This window comes from Acanthaster planci, linkage group LG04 (assembly GCF_054643075.1).
Source record: "Acanthaster planci isolate LZ-2023a linkage group LG04, COTS_SCS, whole genome shotgun sequence".
NCBI lineage: Eukaryota > Metazoa > Echinodermata > Asteroidea > Valvatida > Acanthasteridae > Acanthaster > Acanthaster planci.
This window is the reverse complement of record NC_141780.1, coordinates 10,766,421-10,792,244: the sequence shown is the minus strand read 5'-3', so window position 1 is coordinate 10,792,244 and position 25,824 is coordinate 10,766,421. Positions and strand designations below refer to the sequence as shown.

Below are 25,824 nucleotides of genomic sequence, written 5' to 3'. Positions count from 1 at the left end.
ACTTTGCTTTCTAAACATTTCACTCTGGATCTCTAAGACCATATTACCAACATGATCGATATCTGCGCGTATGTCGTCCAGGATCTACTCGATGTTTGTTTGATCGACTTGAATTTCAATTAACTTGGCTTTACTTTCGCTATTCATATTTTTAAATTATTTATTTTAAAAATGGCTAGTGCTTTAATGATGGTTGGAGGTGTAAGCGTTCACGGGTTCAAATTTTTTATTTAGCAGTTTATCAAAAAGTAAAGTCGTCGAGGAGCGAAAGCGTCACGATTTAGCCCTAGAGCAATTGGTGCAAGCGAAAGCATTTTGGGAGCAAAACTGCGTTCATATGTTAGATTTTTTAAACGAACGAATGCGACAAGAACGCGCGAGTCAGCAAACGTTTGTAAACGTGGACGAAGCGTTACGAGCTTACAGCAAATTGACTGGTAAAAATATAATGCCGCTGTCGCCAGAGCCTAAATTATCCGATTTTTACGCGCCTTCCGAGGATCAAAAAATGCGTGAATTGATATCGATTATATCCGGGACGGCTTTAGTCGGTTTCTTAGCTTATCGATTTGCGTAACTTTATTTTAAAATGGAGCGAGAATTTTCAAAGTTGTTTTACAGCCCGCAAGGCTACTGGCGGGGTGAAAGTGCGGTCGATCATTTACACGAAAAGACGGTGGTACCGTGTTAGGCTTGGCCTATCTTTGGGAAAGGCAAATAAAAAAAGTTCATGGCTAACCCCCATAAATTTGAAACGAAAAGTGATCTTTTGGCCATAATCTTGAATTTCCAGCGAAAAACGTAGGCCCACCGGCGCTATTTCTGATTTTGCACTGTTTTCTTTGGGCGCGTATTTGCTGTAGTACAAGTGCAACGTAGCCCGGGTGGACTCCCTGACTGTACTACGTTGCGGAGGGAGTCCAGGGTATAAAGGGTGCAAAATTGGGCGAAAATGTTTAACTAAAATTTAGAACATTTCTTCCTTTTCCAAGGAGCCAATATCACGTCTGTAACTCATATGTGTCCTTATCTCCACGTGTGGTGGGTTAAGAAACTCAACACATCACCATCAAAGACAAAAAGAGGAAACTAAACTGTTTTCAGCCGTTCTCCAGTGTTGTTTGTACAGTGTACGCGCGCAACTATTCGGCGTACGAGATTCCGAGCCGCGTACACGCACATCGAAACTACACGTTCTGACTGGAACCAGCGAAACTCAAGTCTAACCGAATCCATTCAGAACTGAATCTGCTTGCCCTGAAGAAGGAACTCAGTTACCGAAAGCTCAGCAATCACATATTCCAGAGCACTGATTTTATATTATATTCTTGTCAATATTCTAACCGAATCCACTGGTTTCAAAAACGCTCTCAAAAAGCACGTACCGCACAACATGGTTCTCACCATTGATCTCCATAATGAGTACACACAACATCTGGCCGGCGGCCGCGGGAGGCGAGGCTGTGACGTAGTATAGTAGTATGCGCAGGAGAGTTAAAGATCAACCCCCTTTTCACCCTTTTCCCCAAACCTTCGATGACCTCATCATAACCCCCTATACCTCATCGACTTCTTTCAAAAACCCTCAAAAACACCAACTCTCTAAAAGCACTTTTCATTTTCGTAAAAACCCTCTTATACCCCATCGAAGGTTTTCACCGTGCACCCTTTTTAAAACCGGGGTTCAAAAAAGCAGAAAGAACCAACTCACCCCCAGAGCTCGTGACTTTCCTTACCAGAAAGGACTTCCCCCATAATTCGTGACCCCTAGACCAAAAGGGACTTCCCCCATAGCTCGTGACTTCCCTTACCAGAAGGGACTTTCCCCTTTGACTTCCCCCAGAACTCTTGACTTTGACTTGACTTGATAACACACCGCTTCGGTAGCGGTGTGTTATCAAGACGTACCCAGGGAAACTGCAGAAACCGTAAAAGACCCGTTTCAAGTCTTGGAGAAACACTTTACCGATGCCTTCAAAAAGTTTAAACTTTATGAGTAAGATTTTTAAAAACCTGTTTATAGTAAATCAAATCGCAGATGGAAACGCATTCTTTTTATTGGACCAAAAGCGAGCAGACGTTTGAATTAGAAAATCAAATCGATAATCTGAAGGCCGATAAGAACATTAAAGTCAGAAAGGTAAGATTCCAACCGGGTTACTTCAACATTACAAAATCCACCGAAATTGAATGGCAAACTCAAGTCGAAAGAAGTCCTGCAGTAAGGGGAGCCGAAGGAGTTAGAGAAGCAATACAACCGAGCTCTCGAGGGCGTGACCCGCCTGCTTCACTAGAGGCAACATCCATCAATATGCGCGTTGTAGAAGCGCTTCGACCGGTAATACCGTTATCTGTATTAGAAGCAGATACTACGGTTTTCTTTTATGTCGTAATAAGAGATTAATCTTCGAGCTTACGAAACAGAATTTATCGCCCGAGTTAACCAAATCATAACTAATCTTTCGTGAGCAAACAACAATGTTGATGAATTTACGTTTAAATTTAGGTGACAATTTAGTCGAGGCCATAGAAAAAGAGAAAGAAGACGTCTTTTGCTGCAATTTGTAGTTGAAAAAGTCATCAAATACAAAAAGGTAAGACAGGAATACCTGGATCAAAGTAAATCTCTCAATAATCCGCAGTTTCTGTCCGACTGCAGAGATCAGGTTCCAAGCAAGGTGGTATTGCGTTAAATTTCGAGCGAAACAAAAGAAATTAACCCATGACAGGGAAACTGAAGTGACAAGTTTACTTGATGTCATGTAGAGGCAATTCAAACGGTTTCCCAGAATCCTGCGTCAAGTTTGTTTGTGCTTGCTTATGTCCTGCTATATTCAGAAGACAGCATTCGAATTTGCTGCTATATATCCATATATAATTTTCTTAAAATTAACTGGTAAAAAAAAACTATGAAACACTGCGATCAAAAATCGAACAGAGAGAATTCGAGCACGGCATCTCCCTTGCTTGTACATCCGAAATTTCAGATACGACAAAAAGTGCTTGCAGTGAATTGCTGACTAATTCCATACTGTCAGGGATAGAGAGTGACATGAGCAATAAAGATATTTTTCAAGTTGAATTTATTCTGAAAGCGCATAATTCTCCCTTCAAGATGGGTTTCCAAAATTTATTGAACACGCCAAAAACAAAGTCTAAAATTATGTTATGACTCGGAAAAGTACTGTTGAATTATCTCAAAATGCATACTTAGTATATGTTGGAGTTTCCATTTGCAAACATTCCAAATTGGTCTGGACTAATGTTGCATGATCTAGGTAGACATGGTATAACAGAGCTATTCTGGAGATTCAAAAATGTATAGGGTTCTCGAAAAGTCCTAGTTTCAGAATTTATCCAAAGACAACCGAACACAAGGAATAGTTGAAAAATCGATATAGGAAACCAAAAGAACAAAATTAAATTACAACAAATGTTAGTTGGACTTTGTCCCAGTGTATGAAAGGGACATGCTTCCAGTCTAAAGGGAATTTTGCGAATCATTTTGTACTTTTTTATTAGGTAATTTACTAATTATATCAATGATATATATTTCATTATCCGGATAAAAAAGGCACTATTTTGGTTAGGATTGGATTGATTATCAGAAACATTCTAGTTATTGGGAGGAATTTGATCTCAGAAATTTTCACAAACAGTAGAGAATTAGTTAATAAAGTGATTTACTATAACTTATTTTATCGCTTTGGGATAAAAATGCATTATTCATCACAACGCACGTTGTTTAGTCGTTGAAACAGTCCTGGTCATCTGGCTTATACCATGGTGAACAAGGCACTACTGTCTCACCCATCACTTTCTTGCACTAGCTGGCTTGGGATCAGCAAAGTGGGTGCATGGCCTTGCATCAATCAGCAGAGGCCTCACAGGGTTCAGAGAATGTGGTATTTCTTCCGGGCCCAGACACCTAAACCGTCTCGAGGGGAATAATTGGTGAAGCCAGAAGGCCACAAGGAAATATATAACGGTTGAACCACAGCACGTTTGGAACTAAAAATGGGCCACTTCGGCTTAGATTTTCGAGGCAGCAACACACAAATAAAACCCACCACCTCCCCATCTCCACCATAATTTTTTTACTATAAATTTAGCTTTTACTGGTTTAATGGCAGGAACTACCTGGGAGCGACACGCAGTTTCCGAAGTAAACAGATAAACAATTTAGGCGACTTATCTCGCAGTGATTATAACGTAAAGTTAGTTGTTAGTAATGTTTCATTTTGTTTTTCTTAAACACTACGCCAAGCACCCTCTTGTTCTGGTAGGGCTTATTCTAACCGCCTGTTCAAGCGGTGGAAAAAACGGCGTGCCTTATGTAAGATTTTCTTAATTTGTAAAGGATAAATAGAATCACATAACGATTAATTATAGGACAAGCACCTACTGGTTCCGGTGGGGTTTGTCTGCATGGCAAGTGTGCCAAGGAATTCCAACCTGTTATGCCAAGTGTGGCAAATCTTTCTGCTAACAACCTTCCCTTTTTCTGCCAAGTGTGGCAAGCCTTTGGCGAGTTTGTTCCTGTTTTTCTGCCAAGTGTGGCAAGTATAGCGGCAATAGAAAGTGGCTTTGAAATCGGCAAAAACAAATAAACCTGCCGCTCGAAGTCTTTGCCACAAACCAAAACGTGGTGTCAATGTGTGGTTTGTGCACATATAGTTGGAGAATAATGCAGAATTTATGGTAAATTACTTTATTAACTACTTCTCTACTGTTTGTGAAAATTTCTGAGATCAAATTCCTCTCGATATCTAGAATGTTTCTGATAATCAATCCAATCCTATGTATTAACAGGCTTTCCTCCAGTTTTAATTGATGTAATTGTTGGGTATTGGTTGGTTTTAAGTAAGGTATTGATAATTACCCCTATGTTTATTAAATTGGTTAGCATAGTAGTTTCGTGTGGCATTAATAAGGACAGAAGTCAAAATATTTTTAGAACGTTTAGGCTGTAGGGTTAGAGGTATATATATGATGAAGCCCATTTTTGTGAGAGATGGATTTAAATATGCTGACGGTGATCCGGGGTAGTTTAGGAGTAACTTCACATTGATTTACCTTTTACTTAAATTGAATATATTAAAAATTAAAAAAAATTAAAATATTCATAAAGTTGATGAAAGCCAAGTTGGCATCCTATGCATTAAATACAGAGCCCAAATCTCTAGTTCTAAGTCCTTCCTTAAATTTGAATTCAAAAGATTTTCCTGAGAGTATTCAATGACAAATTTATTACCAGGTGTTATGGTGTTGTTGGCAAACGTAAATGAATTAATAATGGGAAAATGATCATATAATTCTGACAGTACGATTGCTGATTTGGGGGCTGATAATATTTGACAGAATATTATCTATTAAAGTGGCTGAAGTGTTGATTACAGGAAAGCAAAAGGAAGAATACACTACATCCAGAAATTCCTGACGTTGGATATTGTGATTAGATCTGAGCAGATTTAAATTAAAGTCAGCAGTAACTAAAATATTGTTTGTTTCTTTGGATATTATTATTATATTTGTATTGTTGCGATTAAGCGAATGGAGAACAAAATTTAAATTATCAATGTTATTGACAAACTTCTGAGGTTTAAATGTAAAAAGGAGAAATTGTCAGCATGATTCTGATTTAAGTAATCTACAAATTTGTCACACGGGTCTCGGTTCAAGGTAAAATTAAAAGACAGTCCTAGCAAACTCATTGTTTTCGTGGGCCAAGCTACATTGAACGCAATGCTGTTTATTGCAAGCGTACGAAACTGCATGTGTACTATGTGGAATCACGCAATGTAGACGTACATGTAGGCGTTCTGCCGGCCCAACAGCCAAAAGGTAATTTTTTGTGGATCGGGAACACAGGATCGTTTCACTTATTTTGGGTGCAACTATTAGTTGGGTAAACATTAAATTTATGTTTTTTTTAAATGGTTACGTCTTTATTGTTACTTTGAAATACTTAACGTGAACTAAGTGTTTTCTATTTCTGTTAACCTTTACTGTACAAAATGTGACAAAACTAGTGTTCCACATGAGGAATTTCAGCCACGCCCACAAAGTTTTATGGGTGTTTGAAATTATTTTACAACTTTTTTTTCTTTAGCTTAAAAATAGACTGGTTCCAACATACTTGTACCAATGACTTGTTTAAAGTGCAAAATGTATTTCCATGACAATGGTTTTTATTCAGTGTCTTTGTTTATCTTAATGAGTGCTCTTGAGTGCCGAAGAATGCACCACCCGAACTCGGTCGGGTTGTGCATAGAGCCCAGGAGCATGCATCTGCTGATACGAACACATCGTATGCTGCACAGACATCAGTCGATTTGTATACAATTGGGCATTATGATATATGAGCTTGATTGCACACTACACGTATTAGAAATACGTTTACAGAGTTCCCTTGAATGGGAGTTTGAGTTGTAAGTGACGTGAATGACTTCTTATTCCGAAAAGTGGACAGCAATCGGAAGGAAAATGGCAGATTAATGGTGTTGGTAGATCAACAGTTAACTGTAGATTGCTGGTTATGCAAAATGTACCATAGCAACGTTCACTTTTTAAAGCTTAGTGTGTAACTTGTTGCCCCAGTTTTGTGAAAAGGGATTGAAATGTGTGACCAGTTATTGACGAATACGTTGGAATCGATTCCTGCACTGTAGACATTCATGCAAAGAGTACGAGAATGTATGTAAAAGGTTTGTGAAACACTTTTCAGAGGCGACACCAGAAACGAATAATGGGAGAGACTTTAGGAGGATATGACTCTGACAACCATCATGTAGCCCTCTCCAAAAACCACCCTTTCGGATCTGTCACTCATGTCTGTGCACTTTCCAATGTGTGTAGGAATTTTTTGTACATTTTATACTGGTGTGAAATTCTTGGATACGGCCCCTACTAAAATCTATCATCTCTGTGCACATTGCAGTTGGTATGGTTTTGTTTTTACCGATTAGGCCTAGGGTTTCTGTATTTTGCTATTTTTGTATAATTTGTCGGGTTTTTTTCAAATCATAACTCAATAATGGTGTATGGTTATTGTCGGAATTTATATATCTAGAGGAAAATCATGGTTTCTCTGACTAGGGTATTTTGTACAGTGTCTTATGGTGTGGGGTTTGGGGATTCGGTTTCGCCGAAAATATCGAGGTTTGAGTGGTGTGCACGCCCCAAAGGAGTAGGGTTTTCCTCTCTCGTGTAGGATTCGTGTGGGGTATTTTGTACTGTGCCATTTCCTTTGCTACGGAGCGATAAGTTCATGGCGGAATGGAGTTAAATTCCATCTGGAGATTAGAGATTCGAATGTCAACTTTAGTTGCTTGACATAAAAAAGACCTTTTTTGCTACGAACAGCAAAAGAGGTCTCGCCTCAAGTGCATTTGGCTCCTATTGCAGCCTAATTGTAGTCTAATTGTAATACCACTATTGTACGATTGTAGTTTAATTGCAGTTAAGTTGTTTTAAAACTGTTGTCCAATTACAATACTGTATTTTGACCTCGGTGTAATTGTTTTACTCTATCAAAACGAAATCCTTTGGTCTCTTTTTGATTTGCATGCTTTGTAACAGAGAAGCAGTTGATTTTGATGTGACCAATCGTTTTGTCCGCTCGAGCAATACAACAATTGCGATTGGGATTGACAAATGTCAATCGGGGGCCACAATCTGGAAATGGACAGTACCGGTACTCTTCTATCAATCCATACAAGAAACCTGTAATGATGAAATAGTTAGGATCAAACATATTGTGTTCAATATCATATCGTCGCTACCTGCGAAGCCAGTGTTGAACGATTCTATCGATACAGTCTTGGCAATCTTGACAATGTATATCGCGTATTGTCATCTTAATTGTTTTGAAATGCTTGATAGAAGTAGATACCATTCAATTTTATTGGTGAATTCCTTTTGGGGTAAAACAAGTCCTTTTCTATTGGCATAGAGATGCAAACTTAAGAGATTCCCCGATTTGAGAGATGTTTTAAGACGTGAACCCCAAACACACCGGAAGACCGCTAAAAACAACAGCCTCCCCTAACTTTACGCCAAGCAGTTTTATTAACAAAATTAAATACTCTTTGAAGTTCTGAGTTTAAAGCTTACTTGGAGTGTGCATATGATACATTTAACTTTCACAAAACTCGCCACTTTTTTTGAAGCTGCAAGTCTGCTTGTGACGTAAGCCTTCTTAAGTCAAACTGCAAAACCATCTTTCACGTTGGTGGGGAGTTTTCTGTAAAACATAAATAAAAACAGTTCAATACTCTTCTGATTTACTAACATTTTCCCATATACTTTATGCTTTCACTTAAATGTGCAATCAAAGTTATGTTAAATTGACTCCAAACATTTAGCCAGTTTTTAAGTGAAGTGGAAGCTTTTGAATAAACTCTGGAGTAAACTTGTCTAGTGCACAAACCCATTGAAACTTTCCTACGGGTAGATACTGACTCATTGCCAATCCGTATAAATTGTTTTCATCAAAATACCCTATGTATGACTACGGTTTGTTTCGGTCATAGTCCGGTAAATATTTGTTATTTGCTTTTGCGTATAAACGAAGGGCTCCTACGCTAAACATGCCGCCGCGTTTCGCTCATGCAAAAAATAGATGTTTATCAACGTCTGTTAGCAGCTCGAGTTTAACGCCCGAATGTTTCAACAAAGCATCCCAAGCAAGACTCGGCGATGTGTAATCATGGGCAGAATCAAGGCCATAACTCGTTCTGCAGACTTTTCGAAAGTTTTCAAAGACGCAAGTGAGTAATAACGCGTGCGTTTTAACGTACAGATTGTGAAAGTCACCTAATGTACGACATCCAAAGACTTGCCAGATGCGTTGTGCTGTTGCGTAAGATTCTTCATATATGTGTTCTTGTTTCAATGATCTATGAAAGACTACTCGCGGCAGTAAACTAGTTTCGTTAAACTTTTCAAATGAGTGTATGCATTCATACGGATAGACGACTTTTTTCAAGATTAGCTCTTTATTATTTGGAAACTACTTTCGTAGTAATTTAAAAGCCTCACAAGGACAAGCCTTCACCAACGCATCGAGTGAATACCCCAAGAAATTAAACGAATCTAAAAATTTCAATTCGCCCACTGAAAACGAGATGTATTTTCCGAATTTTTTGGAATACAAAATAATTTCCTGTTTGTATCCGGGATAACCCCTGCATAATCAAATAGGCGTCGTAATTCTCTAAATTATGTAAAAAGACTGGAATTTCAGACTTGTACGACACGATTTTGAGTTGTAGGTTGCAGTAATTATGCGCATGACCTTTGTGCTTACTGGTGATACGACAATGGTCACGAACTTTTGGAAATTCGTTAATTGGCTTTTTACATGTCATGCAACAATATTTGATCCAGACGTTGTCGTTTGCCTTTTGAAATTCTATCTTTTCGGTTTTTCTTTATGGATTTTTTGAATGAGACAGTTGCATTGATCACAACTCGTCGGCCATATCGCTTTTTCACAAATCCAACAAGTGTCACATGCTTCATAGTGTTTTGTAATTCAGAATTCCATTGAAGTATTTCTGGTTTGGTAAACTCCTTGTTGATCATTTGTTTGTCTAGCATTAGTGAATTTATAAACGAAATAGCGGCATATTGTCCTCGATATGTTTCAAGTTTGATGCAAACTCCGTCGCATCGAATTATAAAATAAGAATAGGCAGATGATTTATGATGTTGCGTTTTATTGTATTCCCTTCTTGCAATGGAAGAGGTTCTTGATTCAAAATCGGCCTATATAACAAATGGTGCAAGTTGCTTATGTTTGTAATTTTTTTAATCTTTCAATCTAAACTTTAATATGTTTTCACCTTCTTCAGGTAATACATCTTTGGTTATTACCAAAAAATTGTTATACACGAGGCAAGCTGACAATCTTGCTTCAGTCCACCTACATCCTTCAAGTCCCAAGAACCTGTGTGCCGACTCAGCCCCTCCCCGTCCCTTCGTAACCCAAGGAGGCCCCTACCTCCACGCCTCCACCCCACCACAGAAGTCTCGACTTATTTTTAATCCAACAGCGACTTATTTTTAATCCAACAGTAATGCTCCGTATGACTGTTGGCAAATAGTAATAGATCGACGTGTCTTTCAGTTGAAACGTTTTTAGACGGATACAAAATAGTGTGGCGGCGACACTCGCCGTCGCCCGCCAGTCGACGAACACCGAAGTACCCACCAACAGCGGGCGGGGCAATCCCACAAAATTATTTAATAAACCTCACATGCACATGGGCGGCTATGTACACACAAGGGGGGATTATGTCACGAACGGAGGACTCTAGGCCTGTCCGTTTGTTGGAAATATACCAACCCTAAAGGAATGACAATCAACGTGGCTACCAATCTACCAAGTCAGGTAAACCTCAATAAACCTCAGTACACATAGTGTCTTAGAGAGCAACAACAACAACTGTTTTATTGACCCAAGTCAACCTCACAGTACATGTATAAGCTTCAACTGTGCATCCAGGTCTGCGACTAATAAACCTCAACACAGCAATCAATTTATGCAAGTGATCATGGAACATAAGCATAAAGACTGTGTAATAACCCTCGTGTATTACCACAAGTAACCCACAGCGACAATAACCCTCACTGTGGCACCTAGTATGATCGACAGTAACAATGTCATGCAACTGCACACACTAGCCCAATAAACATAGGAGTAACCTCGTAGCAAACCCCAAGACATGCAAGCTTCGGCTTAGGTTACGGAGCTCTGAGTGAACCTCAGTGTGACCACATGCGACCAGGCCGACAGGCTTCCAGCAACCCAATCCCACGTAGTGAGAACACTGTTGCACAAGCCACACAGGCCTAAACGTCTCACACCTCTCTTGCTCAACCTACAGCCACCAAACTGACACTCAATCCCACTTATTATAAGTGATAGCTTGCTAACAAATATTCTGAGGTCTCACCATTCGCTGCCCTCGACAGATCGCCGAACACCGCGCTGCACAACCCGCCAGCTGTGTGTGAGGCTGAATTAGCGTTTCGCTCTATCTGCACTGCGATGCTTCTACCACGACGTCTGGAGACGAACTAACTACCAAATCACTGACTACGCGCCAATGGATGCGCCGCGCGTCAGGGAACCAGACATGTATTACTAAACTTGCGTCAGTCCACAGACTGTTTCGCCACAATAGGAAATGATCCATTCTTTTGGTCGTAACCGTATAAGTTAATCGACAAGTTGTTCATCGACAATTTGAGACTTGGGTGTAGGAAAGTCGATGCCGGTGATTTTAACTCGTCAGTCGTATAAGTTGAAGGTCTCTCTCTACGTAATTTGTAATTTGACATGACTTTTTCGTTATAAAGTCCCAGAGCCGCACATACTGCCCAACGTATGCATTGGCAATCGTAGTTTTGCACGTCTATGACCGCTTCTTCACGTTAATATAAAACGCGATAATTTCGTCGAGTATCCATCCAGACCCATTGTGGATGAATCGATCTATTCGATCTAAAAGCCATTCCTATTGTTCTACCAACGCATTTTTTACTTCTTGTTTGAAAGACACTGTGGTGATATTATTTAAAAATGTAAACAACGTAAACAAGGTGTTGTTGTTCTGGTCTTTCCTTTTTAAATCGGACTTCAATTGCAATATGTTATCTGTAAGTGCCTATTGCTCGTAATTCAGCTAACACTTTTGATTCGATATGTTTCTTGTGCGTAATAAAAATTGAACAACATATCGTCCTTAAAAATACGCGGTTGTAATTCCCAATTTCTAAGATTTCCTTTTAAATCTTCTAACGGCACGAACGTTTAATTTTTAAAATACTTCTGGACTAATGAAAGCTTTCATTGCCGCGATTAAATCTTTTCTAAGCTTGGGCCATTTCTACCGGTTGCAATCGGTGTAAATGATACCTATCTACAACTCGAAGTAATTGATAAAATTGTAGAGCCACTTGGCGGCATAGCCCCTCCAGAGGGAAACTGCTATAGAAACCCACCCCCTCCGTCAAAAGTGGAATAGGCCAAAGACAGCAGGGAGCGTCTGTGAGTGTACTTGGTTACTTTCATATATTTTGTCAAAGTAATTGGACATCCTCAATATGTTCTTCTTCTGTCTTTGTCCTACCCAGGTATGAGCTGATTTCTTTTTGTTAGATGTAGTTTCCAGAAGCTTTATGTCTGTTGATACGTGGCTGAATTAGTCCAATGTTATCATTCTCTTCTGAAATTATAAATGGGCTGATGATTGAATGAAGTTGATTAATGAAATATTATTACTGACTGACATGATTGATTTTGTTTTGTGATTGTAATATTGAGTATCATATTTTAAATAGCTTTTACATAGATCGGACATCATATTTTGTCTCGCGAATACGCTATTTGTTCATGGAAAGTACTTTAAGTCATGAACTATTCTTTGCACTGTCAGGGTAATGGCAGGTTTAACTGCAAAGTTCTTGGAAGTTTAAGAATATATAGGGGAAATTCATGACTGTCATTACAAACGATTGATTTGCTTACATCGACGAGGTATATTTGAGTAACTTGTAGTGCTAGGCTAACAAAATACATGTAGTGAAAGTTTCACTTTGAGGCCATCCAAAATTTCCATTATGCCCAGTGCCTGTACAGAGATAAGCTGAAGCAGAGCACGGTCAAGTGCATAAGAAATAATATATTAACAGTGGAACGTTGCCGTATAACGAGGGAGTTGGCCACCCAGTGGAATATGACACCGTGGACTAGCTAGGAGTCGGGGTAGCTAGGGGCAAGAGGTTACAAAGTTATGTTCCCCTTGAGGTTTGACAGGCAGTGTATTGGGCTGGCCACTAGTTCTAAAGTGATGTATGTCATTAAGTCTCGGTATAATGGCTATACTATTTGATGCTTTTACAGTCACAGAAAATCGACTATTATTCTTGTTGTTTGCAAAGTAATCGGACATCCTCAATATGGTCTTCTTCTGTCTTTGTCCTACCCAGATGCACTATTAAACATTACTAGAGGATAGTAGGGTAACAAATCTTGCGACCTTGCCAGGACCTGAGGCAAATGCTACCCAAATACTGCCCAGGAGACAACGATGTTAACATCCCCTGATATGGTTGAGGTCCTTGAGCAGAGGGAGGTGGTGAAGATACGCGAATGGCGCAGGAAGTGACGAGAGACGACCCTTATCTCGCTTTGGGGCAGTTGACGTAGTTTGTCGTTGAAAACGGAAACATGGAGGATCTGCTTGCATTGCAAGAGGAGCAACTGCAGCAGGTGTGCAAGAAGTTGGGAGTGGATGAGCACACTCCCAGCTAGGAAAGTGCACGCTGGGTCCTCGTCCGGAGATCCGCCATCTCAACAGTGAGACCCTCGAAGAATTGGAAGATGAGGGTCAGACGGTTTTTGAAGATCTTCAAAGCTTCCTTAAGACCTTCGCTCTAGGAACCTCAAGCACACCAGATGTCTCACCACCCGCCCCAGTGTCAAGCCCAGTATCCACATCTGACACCCCTGCTAGCCCATCTGCTGTCTCAGTAAACCAAATGATTAGCCTGCTGAAGAAAGAATTTCGCATCATCGGCCAGTTTAGGGAGCCAGGCCAAAAGGACCGGCTGTCCCATAGTAGTCTCATCAAACAAATAAAGAGCGGCCTGCGGAAATCATACCAGGAGGTTGAGATTATCGAGGCCGTCATTCGGTCCATCGCCACCGGAATGCAGCTGAGAAGCTACCTTGAGGGCAAAGAGGGGCTGACACTGACAACCCTAGGGGAAATCCTTCAAGCAAAATAATAGAGAGGTAATGCCTCAGGGATGTACCAAGATATGTCTTCGGCATTGCAGGGAAGTACGGAGTCCGCCTACGACTTCCTTGTACTGGTTCTCGACCTACGCGAGAAAATTCTAAAGGTGTCTAAGACGGAGAGCACCATAAAGTACGATCTGGCATTGGTACAGAACATGTTCCTGCACTCACTGTATACAGGGCTCCAAAATGATAACATTTGGGCGGAGCTAAAGCCATTCCTCTTCGACAGTGAGACTTCCAATGAAATCCTCTTCCAACAGCTGAAGAACAGTTGCCAAAGGGAGGGAGATTGTACGGCTAGCTAAGATGAAGAAAGCTAAGCCGACTACAAATGTGCAGGAGGTGGCTGCGACTGAACCTCAACAAACCGACGTAATGAGCTAGTTCCGGCAAATTCAAGCAGAGTTGGCTGCCCTCAAAGTTTCCACCAAGCAGGCAGTCCAGGAACCCAAGTCCAGGGAGGGGGCCAACAGATCTGGCCACCCGCCTAGTGAATAAGACTGTCATAACTGCTGCCAGGCTGGGAAGGGTCCGGAATGTGATCACAGCTTCACCTGTGGCAGCGCAGAGCGCTTCCGCAGGGACTGCAAACAACGATCGGGAAAGGGCAGCAGGGTAAGCGTAGGGGACGCGTAAATGCCCTTTGTCCACAGCAGTCCCCGGATATAGTCAACGATCCACAACAACCCCATCCAGCCAAATCACCATCCAAAACGACAGACAAGCCCAAGAGTGTTGCTCTAATGGCAATGTCAGCACAACAAATCTGTAACCACTATATTAAACTTCAATTACATTTGGCCGGTATATTAATTATGATATCAAACTGCTGTTGTGACCCCGGGATTCTTTTAAAAGAGAGAACTGTATAGTCCTAAGAAATCAGACTTTTAGTCTTGTTCCACTGTCGTAACTCAAATACTTTTATTTACATATGGACAGTGGTTTTTTAATTACAATCGTCTGATTTGTTCGAATCTGAATTGAAATCAGAAGAATTTCATTAAACAGTCTAATACATTAAAAGAAATCTATTACTTTTCAGCGATGGAAAAAAAATTGGTCAGTGAAAATCTAAGTCTCTGTCTGGATTCCCTGCATCTCTTTGACTTTTCCTCAACTTCCAGATTTTGTCGGGTGCTTGATGTAACCTCGTGCGTTGTCTTGGATAGCCCCGTTATCTGGTTACTAGGCAGTATCCCCGGCAGTGGTGGGTCTGAGCCCCTACGTCTTTACTGTCTCTGGCGCACCCCAGTAGATGGATGGAAATTGGAGGAGTAAGGGCCATCTGAATAATAAGTGATAACACACATAATCGAAAACCAGTTTCAACCTACCGGTCGAACCTTCTAAACGTTTACCCAAAACAAATTGTACAACTTTAAGTAAATTCTATGTTACTTCTTGATGAAATTCGGCCAATCAATCCGCAGACATTACTTTTAAGGTATTCGATACATGACATGGAAAGAAACTGACTTTTATATGTATTTTACAAAAACATCTAAGATCTTGGTTTACGTGGTTTCATTTCTCTTACCTCATTTCACAAATAACTTACGGTTATCGGACTCTGTCCTAGCTTGAAGTGGTCACAGGTTGGGTGCTGCTATACAGAAGGTACAATCTCGGCTGGAGAATTTCGGCACTTTAACATTCTGCCGAGCTGATAAAAGTCGACGATCATCAAATGACCACAAGGAACTTGCGAACTCAGCCGAAGCCTTGGTTGCAGTCATTATTCACCTCAACCTTTCCAAAATTCTCCCTCTCACTTTCTCCCTGACCGTTTCTGTCGATCTCGACAGCCACCCTCAGTGTTTTTTCATTCCTCCACAAAAACCTCAAGGCACGTTTTACACCGATAACCATGGCCCGGACAATACTGAAATTATATAACTCAACCCCCTTTGACTATACTGGACGACGTGGAGCGTAAACTATTATCTCGACATCCAGAACTCCGATTGGTTGTGACGCGTCTACGAGGGATAAACGATGATTGGGTGAAACTTTTTACACGTCATTCGCGAAGAGTACACTACCGGTATACAATACAATGTACACGTACAGCAAACTCGATTGTGTTCGCTGGAACGCGAACGCTGGAACGCAATTGTGACAAAATCAACCCACAGAGTTCCAGATTAATCAAGCTCGTAGGCCCAAAATGCAACATTCAGTGTAACTAAGGAGGAAGAAGGACTGGTACCCTTGAGACACTGGCGCACGGGTCTCTTTTGTGTCTTCCTCGTGGGTCAGAGATAATATGCCCAAAGCCCCGATTAGACTGTGACTGACCTGCTTGACACTAGTACCCTAACAGTGACAGCTGCCAATGATACACAGCTTCCGTATGATGGTTTCATTAAAGCAGAATTCCAGCTGCTGACCAGAGACTAGCAGCCTCTATTGGTTCCAGTGTTGGTGACAGGTGTCCGCCTCAGTAGCGCCATTATTGTGTCCAACGTGCTTGAGGAATTGGTGCAACATCCCGGATATTCAGCTGAGTCCCTGCTGGCGGCCATGAAAGACACTTTCCCAATGACCGCAAAGCAGAATGTAAAAGCCCTGGTTAACCTTCTTCAACAGCCAACCTCAGCAAGACTATGCATGGTGAAAACAGGAAGGAGGGCTGTCACAGTGAAGAAAGGTTTTTGTGCCTGTCTTGTATGCTATCTTCATACCAGGGCCCCTGAGTCGATGACAGTGATGTTTGAATCAGATGTAGAAAAACCATAGTCAGGCTTGGAGGTAGCAGATGCAGTTGTGACGATCCCCAAATGAAGCTCTTGTCGCATGTACGTCCTGGCCTCTAGCCCTACTGGCCATGACATCACCATCGTAAGGAAGACCTACCTTGGTAGTCTGCAGACCATAAGATCCATCTTCCCTGCTGAGGTCAAGGCCACCACACAAGCTACAGCCACAACAGAGGCGTCTGTTCCGCAGGTGTGTCCAGCCTCAATGCGGAAAGCCTTTGGGACAATCCCATTGACCTTCACCATCCATCAGAAGAACAAAAGGTCATAGTAAAGAAAAGAAAATGCTTCAAGAAGAATCTGGAACATTTGCTCAGAATGCCCAAGACGTGGGAAGCATTGAGAAATTACAGATGACTATCAAACTCAATGACACAATGCCCGTCCAGCGGACATACCAGTCAATCCCCCAACCTTTGTATCGCGAGGTTTAAAGATTATCTGACAGATCTCCTCAATTGGGGATGGACCCAGAAATCCTCATCCAACTATTCCTCAGCAGTAGTGTGCGTGGGGAAAAGGATAGCTCCCTCAGACTGAGTATTGACTACAAACAACTGAATCTGAAGACCATCACAGATAGGCAGCCCACCCGACGCATACAGGATATGCTCGATAGCCATGGAGGCAACAGGTGGTTTTAGACCCTGGACCAAGGCAAAGCCTATCATCAGGGGTTCATGGCAGAAGAAAGCCGTCACCTTACTGCTTTGTGACCCCTTGGGTCTCCATGAGTGGGTACGCATACCTTTCGGGCTTAAAAATGCACTAGCAGTATATCAACAATGCATGGAGTCCTGCCTTGATGAAATGAACAACCAGATCTGCACGGTGTACCTGGACGATGTCCTTGTTTACAGTACCACATTCAAAGGCCATGTTGAGAGGGTGAGGAAGGTTCTCTGCAGGATGCAAGAACGTGGCATGAAGTTGAGGCCCATTAAGTGTTCGCTGTTTCAGCTGCAAGTGAAGTACCTCGGTCGCATGGTGTCAGCAGATTGTCACTGCATTGACCCCGAAGACACGTCAGCACTCGAGGCCCTCAGACAAAAGAGACCTGCCACATTCACAGAGGTTCAACAACTTTTGGGGCTTCTAGGATATTACTGCCCTTATGTGCCTAACTTCTCCCAACGTGCTAACGTGCTGTATGATCTACTGAAACAAGACCAAGCTCAATGTCCACACCAGGGCCAAAGTCGAGGGAAAAGGTTGCGTAAGCAGAACAGCAGAATCCCAAGACGAAAGAATGATCCTGTCAGATGGGAGGCCGTCCACCAGGACGCCGTTGAGTCAATCCCTGACTGTCTGAAGAAACCACCATGTCTTACCCTTATTTTGCTCTCCCCTCTGTACTTCACACGGATGCCTCCCAAGATGGACTCGGCGCTGTCCTCTACCAAAAACAAGATGGGAAACTAAGGTTCATTGGTTATGGGTCCAGGACACTGACACCGGCTGAGAAGAATTACCATATGCACGCGGGAAAGCTTGAATTCCTGGCCCTGAATGGGCAGTATCAGAACACTTCCGAGATTACCTCTACTACGCTAAGCATACCACTGTGTATACCGACAACAATCCCATAACATATGTCTTGACCACTGCCAAACTTAATGCGACGGGGAACTGCTGGGTTGCAGAGTTATCTGATTTAACCTGGAGATCAGATACCGTCCAGGAAAGGCCAATGGAGATGCAGATACCTTGTCACGAATTCCACAAAGCTGGAGCAACTGGAAAATGCTCACACGGAAGCTGTTTCCATGAAGCTGTTCCCACGTGATGAAGGCAACCAGTCAAGGGATTACCGCCCAGGCGAACTGCCACACTGCATGGGCCAAGGCTTAGTCTATCGATGATCCCATGGTGGAAGCAGTCCGAACGCCAATTCAGCAGTTCAGTAAACAGGAAGTTAAGCTAGCCCAGGAAAATGACCCCGGTATCCAGAGAGTTCTACACTACAAGAGCTTAGGAAGGTTGCCTACTTGGAAGGAACGGAAAAAGAGAAACAAGGGAGGTCAAGACACTCCCCACGAATGGGGGAAACCCCAAGTAGACGGTGATGGTATAGTTTGGCGGAAGACTGAAAGTCACACCCAACTAGTTCTTCCGCAGCAGTTTAAACGCCTGGTCTACACCGAAGCTGCATGACCAGGCGGGACACCTGGGACCTGAAAGAGTGATCCATCTGCCTGAGATAAATTGTACTGACCGCGTATGTCATCCGAGATAGAGCATCACATCGGTAAAGTGTACCGGTGCCTCATCCGTACGAAACCAGCCAAACACAAAAGAGCACCTCTTGTAAACATCACCACCACCCAACCATTTGAGCTTTTTCCATTGACTATGTCCACTTAAAACGTTGCAAGGGAGGTTTCCAATATATTCCTGTAATTATGGATCATTTTACTAGGTTTGCCCAAGCCTACCCAACGAGAAAAAAAGCGGCAAGACTGCAGCCGACAGCCGTTTCAATGACTTCATCTTCAGGTTCGGTTTCCACAAGAAGTTGCACCATGACCAGGGGCGTGAATTCGAGAACCACCTGTTCACCAGACTGTGAGAGTATTCTGGTATCACTAATTTCTGTACCACACCGTACCACCCCCAGGGTAATGGTCAGGTCGAACAGTTTAACCGAACCCTACTTGGGATGTTGAGGACCCTCGCCGATCATCAAAAGAGTGACTGGAAATCTGCTGTGAACAAGATGATGCACGCCTACAATTGCACTCAACATGAAACGACGGAGTATTCGCCATTCTACCTCCTCAACGGTAAGCATCCTCGTCTACCAATTGACCTGGCCTTCGGGTTGGAGAGACAGCAAGAACGGGCTGTCACAGGCCCAGAGTATTCTAAACGTAGGCAGAATGAGATGAAAGAAGCCTACCGGATAGCTTCCCAACATGCACGCAGCACAGGACTGCGCAGCAACACTTACTACGATCGAAAAGCTAAGGGAACCTTCCTCTCCCCAGGTGACCGAGTTCTCGTCAATAATTTAATGCGAGCAGAGGGGCTGTCTAAGCTTCGACCATATTGGAAAACTGGATTTACCAAGTAGTGAGGCAGAGGGGCAGAGACATCCCAGTGTATGAGGTGCAACCCGAGGGAGGGGGGGGCAAGGCAAAAGCAAGGTCCTGCATCGAACCTTGTTGTTGCCATGTGACTTCATCAGTGGGGACACCAATCAGGACAGCACCCTGAACCTAATTCGACAAACTCGACGTGGTCACCACCGAGGGATTCCCAGGCAAAACGCAGGAACCCAGCCAAATGACACCCAGGAAGTGCAACCAGCCATGATCAACACTGATGACGACGAAGATGAATTAACAGTCGTCGTTACCAAGCCCTCTCCAGTCAGCAACATGAAAGGAGGGACAGCATGCACCCCAGCTCACCCTGCACAGGGCACCTCAAGTTCACCCAGCTCAGTTGCAGACTTAGCTGCAGACGATACAGACATGTCTGCTCCTCCGCCAGTACAGGGAGTGGAAACTACCGTGACGACACAAGTTATGCCATCGGACCAACTCCCACAGTGCCAAAGAAGACAGTGGATACATAGTCTGCTGTGGCAGAGAGTGCCGAATACTTGGCGAGTGGCACGCCCTAAGAGGCACCTCAAGTAGAGATGCATCGACCAACTCGTAACAGACACCCTCCAATGATGCTGACCTAAGACAGCCTTGGGACACCGTAATCTCAACCTGCATTGGTGAATGCAGCACATGTGCCTTATATGATACCGATGGGTTGCCATTATCCCCAATTTCCCAAAGAGCCACTTGTACCCGTTCCAATTCACCAGCAATTTCCGCATCCTGGTCAAAACTTTTGGCAGTATTTACCACCATCACCAAACTACTAACCGTTGACTCCTGTTCCTTACTCGATGGAGCCCAAACAAGTTAGATCTTATGTTGTATTACAGCAGTCATCAATCTGGAGGCACGGTGGCAAGTAGATGAACCTGGTAATCATGTGGCACTATTGGAGGAAAGAGAGGTAGTGAGGACAGAAGTTAGCTCTCGTCAGAAAAGGCTGCACATGAACACCAGCACTACAATTCATGAATGTTGAGATGCTAGCCAATTCACCTGATTGGTGTACGAGACTTAGGATGAGATGCCCATAGTGCTCTGGATCCACTCCAGTGGAACTCATCCCGGCACCAGTGGAGCTTTGGGGCAAACTCATCTGGTCGACACGACACTCCTGTGTGAATGGACTGTGTTGTTCCCAGACTGTTGTGCATGGCCCACCGTGGAAAAGCAAGTTAAATGTTGTACCAACCTTTCTTTTTGAAGGGGAGTGTTGTAGAACCCCTTTGCGACATAGCCCCTCCAGAGGAAAACTGCTCTTTGTCCTACCCAGGTATGAGCTGATTTCTTTCTGTTAGATGTAGTTTATGTCTGTTGATACGTGGCTGAATTAGTCCAATTTTATCATTCTCTTCTCAAATTATAAATGGACTGATAACTGAATGAAGTTGATCAATGAAATATTATTACTGACTGACATGATTGATTTTGTTTTGCGATCGTGATATTGAATGTTATATTTTAAATAGCGTTTGCATAGTTCGGACATAATATTTTGTCCTGCGAATACGCCATTTGTTCATGAAAAGTAGTGTGACAAGAATGCACTTTTCTTTATTCATCCGAAGTAGGCAGGAATCATTTCTGCGTGTTCGACAGGAAGGAAGTGGAACGTGTGTAATTTCAGCAATTTTTCAGTGGACAAGTCAAACATTGTTAGCTGAACAAATTTACCAAAAATGCTAACTGTTTACTGAATAATTCCGTCATAATGTGCAAAAGCCGTCCATTTTAACACCAATGCTATTTAATGTGTTGTTTCTTTTAGATTCTTATGCGACTTGTAAAGCATACATGTACAGTACATGTACATGTAGGTGGCGAAACGTTATACGTATTACATGCACAGTGTCATTGAATTTGCCGATTGTATACGTGTGCCTGACATTTTACATACAAATTAACGGCATACTTAACTAATGCATGTACGCATGTACTCAGTGTTTTCGTTGAGATGAAATGCGACGTGCATTTTCAGCCTATCAGCATACGCGTGCAGTTTTCTGCCCTGCCGAAAATCTATAAAGGCGAGCCGGCTTCACATTCAAGTGCCGTGTTTACCCACAGAGCAGGCCCTGTGGGAAGAAGCGATCCGGCACCGGGAAGAAGCAGGAAGACAATGACGAACTAGAAAGAAGGGTTATGATGATAGGAAAACAAACATGGCCACGTACAGGAAGTTTCAATTGCTACTCGCGCAGTCGCAGCAATAATCTTGAGGCTTAGAATAAACGCAGGGGCACGTGCAGGCTGAATTCACCTCACCTGACAAAAAAGAATCGCTTGAACTTGAAGGATGATTTGGATGTAAATAAATGAGAAGCATAATTGAGAATTCTGGAAATATTTTCTCCACTCCGTTATGAATTATCTGTCATTGTCTGTCTTAGGGATTCCGCCTCAGAAAAAAAGGTTTAGGATCAGACTTTAGGACAGACTCGGATTATTCCAACTGCCCAATTCCAACATCTTCCCTTGCGTTGCGAACCAAGCGTCCTATCCCTCCTTTACCCTTCTCCCATCAATGAAGTCTACTGGGGTTTGACATGAAGGCCTGTCTTCTTAAAAGTGTGTTGCGACATCACTACTGTGGGTGAAGCAGGTAGCTCAGCAAGTGTCACTGATATCCCCAGGTTGATCCCGGCGGGTTAATTTTAGTGATTTGTTAGGCCCAGTGCAGGTCAAGTCCCGTATACCCGTTACATGTTTGGCGGCAGCGGTAGGATTTCGGCTGAAGAATTTTAATGGTAATTTGATCACGCTGCTAACCGGGAAGGGCGTAAACGTGCGTACTTCGGACCCCGAGATTCAGTTTGGACCCATTCCAGAGGGATCACCGGAGAGTGATAATGCGAGCACTGACACGACTAGAGATGGCTCCGCTATCCAGGCTGGAGGAGATGCGTCAACCCCATTTGTGATTAACTTGGATGAGGAACGTGAAGAATTAATGCGAATGAGGCAGGAAAAGAAGAATCTGTGAAGGCAACTTGAAGCCACTGAAGAAACGAGATTTATCTCCTATCCCAATTCCACCCCCGAATACACCCCAAATCTTGAAGCCCTCAGGTACAACTGATCGTCCAGAAGTGATAAAACCAGTCCATTTACTGAGTCAGACAAGCCTTGAGCTCGGCCAACGACGTTTGATGGGTCGGGTTCTTGAACGGATTACAGGGTACAGTTTGAGGGTATAGTCCACTAATCCAAGCCCCATTGAAAACAGTGTAAAATCAGCACCGTTCAGGGCACAATGGCATGCACGCCAACATCCCTGAGATTTCTGAAAAACAAATGAAATTCTTGTCTGGTCACTAATCTTTCAATTTCTTTTCAATATTTTGTGGGTTAACCAATTACATTCTTAATTATTCCCACAAAACAAAATCCCCCCCCAAAAAGTGATTTTTTGGAAGTCGGATTGCAGCCATTTTTTAAGATACTGTCGGCGCATTTTTAATGTTAATGAGCTGCCCAGAGAAACTCTCACTTGAATTAGTGGTCTGCACCCTTGAACTACTAGCTGAACTGCATAGCTGGGGAGAATCAGCAAAAGCAACTTATCTTGCCGCGTGTTTGCGTTGGCCAGCTCAGTCGGTATAGGGAGGTTTAGACGACGAACGGAGACGTAACTACAGTTTCCTAATTGCCGCCTTGGGACAGAGATTTGGCCCTGAAAATCAGACTGAGATATTCAGAGTACAGCTGAAGACCAGACAGAATGAGACACAAACAGAACTAGCCCAAGCCAAAGGGCAATTGACGAGACAGGCGTATCCGAGTGCAAATCACCAACTACAAGAGACTTGTAGGAACATTTCATCGATGCATTGAATGATGCTGACATAAGATTGAGGGTATTTCAGTCAAGACCATCAAGTCTTGAAGATGCAGTTAGAGTTGCCGTGGAGTCGGAAGCATTCCAAGTTGCGGATAAGCAACGTACATGGACAAGAAGACCGACAGTCGAATGATCAATGCAGATGACAGGAGATAGGGTCAAGAAAATTACGTTGATGAAAGGCAGAATCTGCAGGAGCAAGTGATGTCCTTAACTACACATGTAGAGAAAGCGCTGACGGAGGGATTTAAAAATTTGCAAGGACAATTGAATGTCAACAATGAGAGGAAGAATGCAATCTTAATCGGTCAAGTTGCAAGGCCTGCAGGGCAGAAATGGGAGCACTCGGGAAATTGCAGCAGGGAAACGGGCAGCAGCCGAGCAACAACCGGACCAGTGTTCGGCCGAGGCCCAACTGTGATAAGCAGACGCTAGGAACCCTTTCATTATCATCAGCTGACTTTTCTAATTGACACTATAACTATTTTACGCCCTGACGTGTACTAAAAGATACCCGAGAGTAAGCGACCGCCGCTGGAGAAAAAGACGATGGAGTTGATGATGCCGGACGGCAAGCCACTGTCTTTCCATGGGCAAGGATTTTTCATGGTTATTATTAGAGGAGATGTCCGAAAAGAAGTACAACATAAATTGTGGATTGCTGACATTGAACTTGAGGGTATCTTGGGCTGTGACTTTCTTCATCGTTACATCTGTAACTTAGACGTCGGGAAAGGCGAGATGCAATTCAAAGATGAACCTGTAAAATGTACAATGGGAAGACTCAAACCTTCTTGTTGCCGAGTTATGGCCAAGACGAATGTGTGTATTCCACCAAGGGGCGAAGTTTTACTACCAGGGCGAGTGATGAATTCAGACAACATTAGCCTTGCTTTGATGGAGCCAACAGCGACGTTTGGCCTGATGGTTGCCAAGGTACTAATCGATGAAGAGCTTGTTCCAGTGCGTCTTCTTAACTTGAGTGATCAACCATCACGAGTGTATAAAGGAACGAACATAGCGATATGTGAGCCGATCCAAGAAGTAGTTGTGACTGAGGAGACTGATGAGAAGTTTCGTACCGCAGTTGCCCGAGCCCAGGGCGGAAAAGCAGGAAGGAGTGAGCAGGTTGAAAAACACGTTGCACTAGACCACTTAGAAGATTTGTATACTCGATGCAGAACGCACTTGAACCCGGAGCAACGACAGTAGCTGACAAACCCTTTGATACAACATGAAGGAGCGTTTGCCTCATCCCCTGACGACCTTGGAAAAACCGAAGTATACAAACACAGGATTGACACAGGCGAGGAAAAACCAATACGGCAAACCTCGAGGAGACTACAGGTATTTCAGAAAAAGGAAGCTGACACAAAAGCTAACAAGATGTTGAAGAGGGGCATAATCGAACCTTCATGCAGTCCTTAGGCATCGCCCATTGTACTAGTAAAGACTAGTCAAGAAGAAGGATGGAACAACCCAATTCTCTGTCGATTACAGGAAGCTGAATTCGGTGACGATCAAAGATTCGTATCTACTTCCTAGAATTGATGATTCACTTGATGCTTTGTCAGGTTCAGTATGGTTTTCTACACTTGATCTTCAAAGTGGGTATTGGCAGGTTGTTGTAGAAGAAGTAGATCGTGAAAAGACTGCATTTGTGACCGGCACGGGAGTTGGATTCTACCAATTCAAAGTCATGCCGTTTTGACTCTGTAATGCGCGAGCAACATTTGAGAGATTAATGGAAAGAGTTTTAGCAGGTCTTTAACAGCAGACGTGTTTGTTGTGATTTGGATGACATAGTCTCTTATGGTCGCAGTTTTTAGCAGGCGCTCGAGAGACTGGAAGAAGTGCTGGTTCGATTGAAGACAGCTGGGTTAAAGCTAAGCCCGAAGAAGTGTTATCTGTTCCAGAAAAGCGTTTTAATTTTGGGCAACGAAGTTTCTCGCGAAAGAATAGCTACCGACAAGACGAAAATAGAAGCGATACGAGGATAGCCGACACCGAGGAATGTAACCGAAGTAAGAAGCTTCCTCAGCTTGTGTTCATATTACAGACGATTCTTTAGAGATTATCATGAGGTTGCCAAACCGTTGCACAAACTAACAGAAAAACAACGGGGATTCAGATGGACTGATGAGTGCAACATGGCCTTTAGTCAGTTGAAGACAGCCCTTGTAGTGAAGCCCGTCTAACCAGGATATTTTGCCTCTCGTTGACGGCCTCTCGACCAATCAGAAGGCCGGATTTGGCCCCGCGTGGCCTTATTAACATAAAATAAAAAAA

The 25,824-nt window shown here is 42.9% G+C and overlaps 1 protein-coding gene across 3 annotated transcripts in view; it reads right to left on the bottom strand.

The window, feature by feature from the left end:
* mrps33 (mitochondrial ribosomal protein S33) overlaps window positions 1-25,824 on the bottom strand; it is a 200,722-nt gene that overhangs the window by 21,148 nt on the left and 153,750 nt on the right. Inside the window, exons 1-2 of one of the 3 annotated variants that reach the window (XM_087135498.1) lie at window positions 10,962-11,088; window positions 8,116-8,245 (exon numbers count right to left, since the gene is read on the bottom strand). The exons of 1 other annotated variant lie outside the window; for it this stretch is intronic. Coding sequence is in view for 1 of the 2 variants with exons in the window: in XM_087135495.1 (XP_086991621.1) it covers window positions 10,962-10,964 (3 nt within the window). In the remaining variant the exon portion in view is untranslated. Of the gene's footprint in view, window positions 1-8,115; window positions 8,246-10,961; window positions 11,089-25,824 lie in introns of those variants that run through there. One more of the 3 variants, XM_087135495.1, reaches the window with a different exon arrangement.